Here is a 3,260-nt window from a genome sequence, read left to right as displayed (position 1 = left end):
CCTCTAAACTGCCATCGCAAGAAATCCCAACCAAGGTTATGAAGCCTAGTTACTCGTGACTTGCCGGGTCAATTCAGTCACTCGACGTGGTTTTGGACAATTTCTTTTTTCTTATAAGGTATATACGTGGTTTTGGACAATTTCTTTTTTCTTATAAGGTATATTTTCATATGCACAAAAATAGTGGTTTTGATTTATATAATACTGATAAATTGCGCATAACATGCCTGCATGCATAATATGTATATGCATATAAAGTTTTAGCAATATAGTTAATACAATTGTACCATTGTTAACATATTCTATGCATGACATTTTACTTGAACTTTTCCAAAAGAATCATATCTTCAAGAAGATACTTTCTCTTTTTTTCTGGTAGTGAGTAAACCCCTATTGCTTAATTACCCAACATCAACAGTACATGCGCCGGCCACTACGATTTCTGTCTTCATAATTTTGCGTTGTCTGTTCTTTGATCTTCATGTTTTCTCAAAAGTATTATGAGTAATATGTTCTTTGATTTTTAGTTCATTCTTAGCTTTTTTAAACTTTCAGGACACATCCATCTTGCCGTGCCTCACCGACTTAATACACCTTAATGCATACGTTGCAAGTCCTTTTTCAACACAACTAATCATGTGGACGCTCATGTTACTCAAGGATATGTGTTTTACGTGATAGATCATCTAAAAGAAAGGTGCGTCGAATCACCTAATATACTTGATAAATTGTTCTATATATAGCTGGTGTATCCCAAGTCTTGTGCCGCAAGACCAATATCTTGATGTACTGTTTTGCTTCGTTCTACAATGTGATCTCCAATTGGTTCAAGTAAACTGGCATCTATACAGAGTTAATACAAAACACAAGGTCAATATCCGTAAGTGTTACAAGAATATGAAGGTCTAACTCCGAAGTGATGTTGAGCGTTTTCGTCTTAAGACTTCCCCTTCTTCTTTGAGCTGTCGACCATCTTTAATCATTGGCCATGGAGGATGAAGACGTATTTTGGTGCATGATTTTGAGTGGAGCTCGCCGATATCCAGGAAATTCACTAGCTTTAACTTCGCAGCCATGACTTCCAGAAATATCAGGGTCTTGTTTCCGGCTTCTCGCTTCCATCACTTCCCCCACTAATAGACGAACCCTGCTCACTAATCTGCTGATGCTCATCAAACCCAACCACAGGCGGCGACCAGAAGACTGGTACCGGCATCCCCCTCGGCAGCCTTGGCAGCTCGGCCTGTAAGTTGAGCACACGGATTGCCTCCTTCATACTCGGCCTCCTCTTTTGGTCTGGGTGCACACACCAAAGGCCCACCGTCATCAAGCACTCCGCCTCCCTCTCAACGAATTCAGAGCCCAGCCTCTCATCCACGGCCTCCATGTACGCGCCGGCACCGAACAGAGACCAAACCCACTCCACCAACGTCACCTCTTCTTTTCCTATCGTCTGTGTGGCACTCCGGCCGGAAGCTATTTCTAGCAACACAACCCCAAAGCTGTACATGTCACTCTCTTTGGTTGCTTTTCCGGTGCTCACACACTCCGGCGCAAGGTACCCCATGGTTCCGGCCACCATGGTTGTTTGTGCTGTACGGCTGTGGTCGACCAGCCGGGCCAGGCCGAAGTCGCCGAGGCGCGGACAGAACTTCGAGTCGATCATCACGTTGCTGGATTTGATGTCGCGGTGGACCACGCACTGTTCCCACTCCTCGTGCAGGTACAGAACCGCCGAAGCCAGGCCGAGGGCCACTTTCCTTCGCCGATCCCAAGGCATGACTTCCCCGGCCTTGGGCTTGAAGAGGTGCACGTCCAGGCTCCCTCCGTTCATGTAGTCGTAAACCAGCATCAGCTCGCCCCGGTCGTGGCACCAGCCGGTCAGCGGCACGAGATTCCGGTGCCGCAGCCGGCTGATCACGGTGACCTCGGCGAAAAACTCCTTTTTCCCCTGGCTTGAACCTCTCCAGAAGCGCTTCACCGCCACCTCCTTGCCGTTATCCGGCAGAACGCCAAAATAAACCCCACCAAATCCACCTTGCCCAAGCTTCCACTTCTCGTTGAAGTTCTTGGTGGCCACGGCAAGCTCTGCATAGCTGAACCTCCTCGGCCCCGTCGCAAGATCCAACAACTCAGCACCCTCATCCTCCGCTACACCCACCTCCTCTTCCTCTACTACCATCTCTTCCTGTGTAATCCTCTTCCTCCTTTTAAGAACTAAAGTAGTCACAAGAACTCCAAAAAGCACTACTACTACTGCAGCAGAACAAGCAGCCAGTGGAATGATCAGCTTGTTGTTCGTGTTTTTGTTCTTGTTATTGTCGTTGGACTTAATGTTCCCTATTCTAGTGCCAGAGACCGTGGACGTGAAATCCCAGGACAAGATGAAGTGGTGCTCTGTATAATGTCCCGTTGCTGCTGAGAAGCCAATTAAGATGTTCTCTGGGAGGACAGTTGTGAGGTCGATGGGCCGAGAGATGTTGCTTCGCTTGGAGCCATTTTGATAAACCAAGGTGGCAGAGAGAGTCCCCTCCGTATGGTTGTAAACAACCGTCGCTTCTCCATTCAATTTTCTAGTGGAGTCCCATTGCCATGGGACGGTAAAGTTCGAGTAGACGCCATTAACGTCAATCCCCACGTGTTGGGGGTTTGGATCTTCAGCGTTTTGGAATGTGTCGAACTCGACGGCCACGACGTGGTTGGTGCTGAGGCCATTGGTGGTCTCATTGAACAAGCCCAGCCAACAGCCGGTGGAGTTCATCGGCGGCGACCAGTTGAAGGGAGCAAGGAAGAAGGCCATACCGTCGCCGGTTTTGGGGTTTCCGAGGCCATCGATGACAAACTTGAAGTGGGTGGTGAACTCCCAGACGGATCCACTGGAGTCGTAGAGAGGGACAGGCTTGTTGTAAACGGCCCGGCCTTGTCTGAACGTGTTATTGTTTGGGCTCGTCGGGTTGCTGGTGATATTGATGAAGCTCGGCGCTAAGGTGCTCGGGTCCGACGCCTCAGCATCGTCGAAGAAATTGATCTCGGGAACTTTCGGAGGAAAATCTGTCAAATTGAAGCTAATCCCACCGATTGAGGAAGGAATCAGGGCGAGCACAAGGAACATGATGGCATGACGAGCCATTGTATATGGAGAGAGAGAGAGAGAGGCTGTTGCTCTCAAAGAAAAAGCTCTGTCTACTTGGAGGACAGCAGAGTCTGTTGCTATTGCTCTTAAAGAAAAGGCTCGATCTTATTTCAACTTAAGTCTTACG

At 48.1% G+C, this 3,260-nt stretch overlaps 1 protein-coding gene across 1 annotated transcript; it reads right to left on the bottom strand.

The window, feature by feature from the left end:
- Positions 1–731: 731 nt before the first annotated feature.
- LOC116260142 (L-type lectin-domain containing receptor kinase IX.1-like) lies at positions 732–3,260 on the bottom strand. The gene has a single exon (XM_031638246.2). The coding sequence runs from the start codon at positions 3,128–3,130 to the stop codon at positions 1,091–1,093; it is 2,040 nt and encodes a 679-aa protein (XP_031494106.1). The 5' UTR covers positions 3,131–3,260; the 3' UTR covers positions 732–1,090.

The sequence above is a fragment of the Nymphaea colorata genome, chromosome 9, assembly GCF_008831285.2.
Source record: "Nymphaea colorata isolate Beijing-Zhang1983 chromosome 9, ASM883128v2, whole genome shotgun sequence".
NCBI classification, from domain to species: Eukaryota; Viridiplantae; Streptophyta; class Magnoliopsida; order Nymphaeales; family Nymphaeaceae; genus Nymphaea; species Nymphaea colorata.
This window is presented reverse-complemented; position numbering and strand designations above follow the sequence as displayed.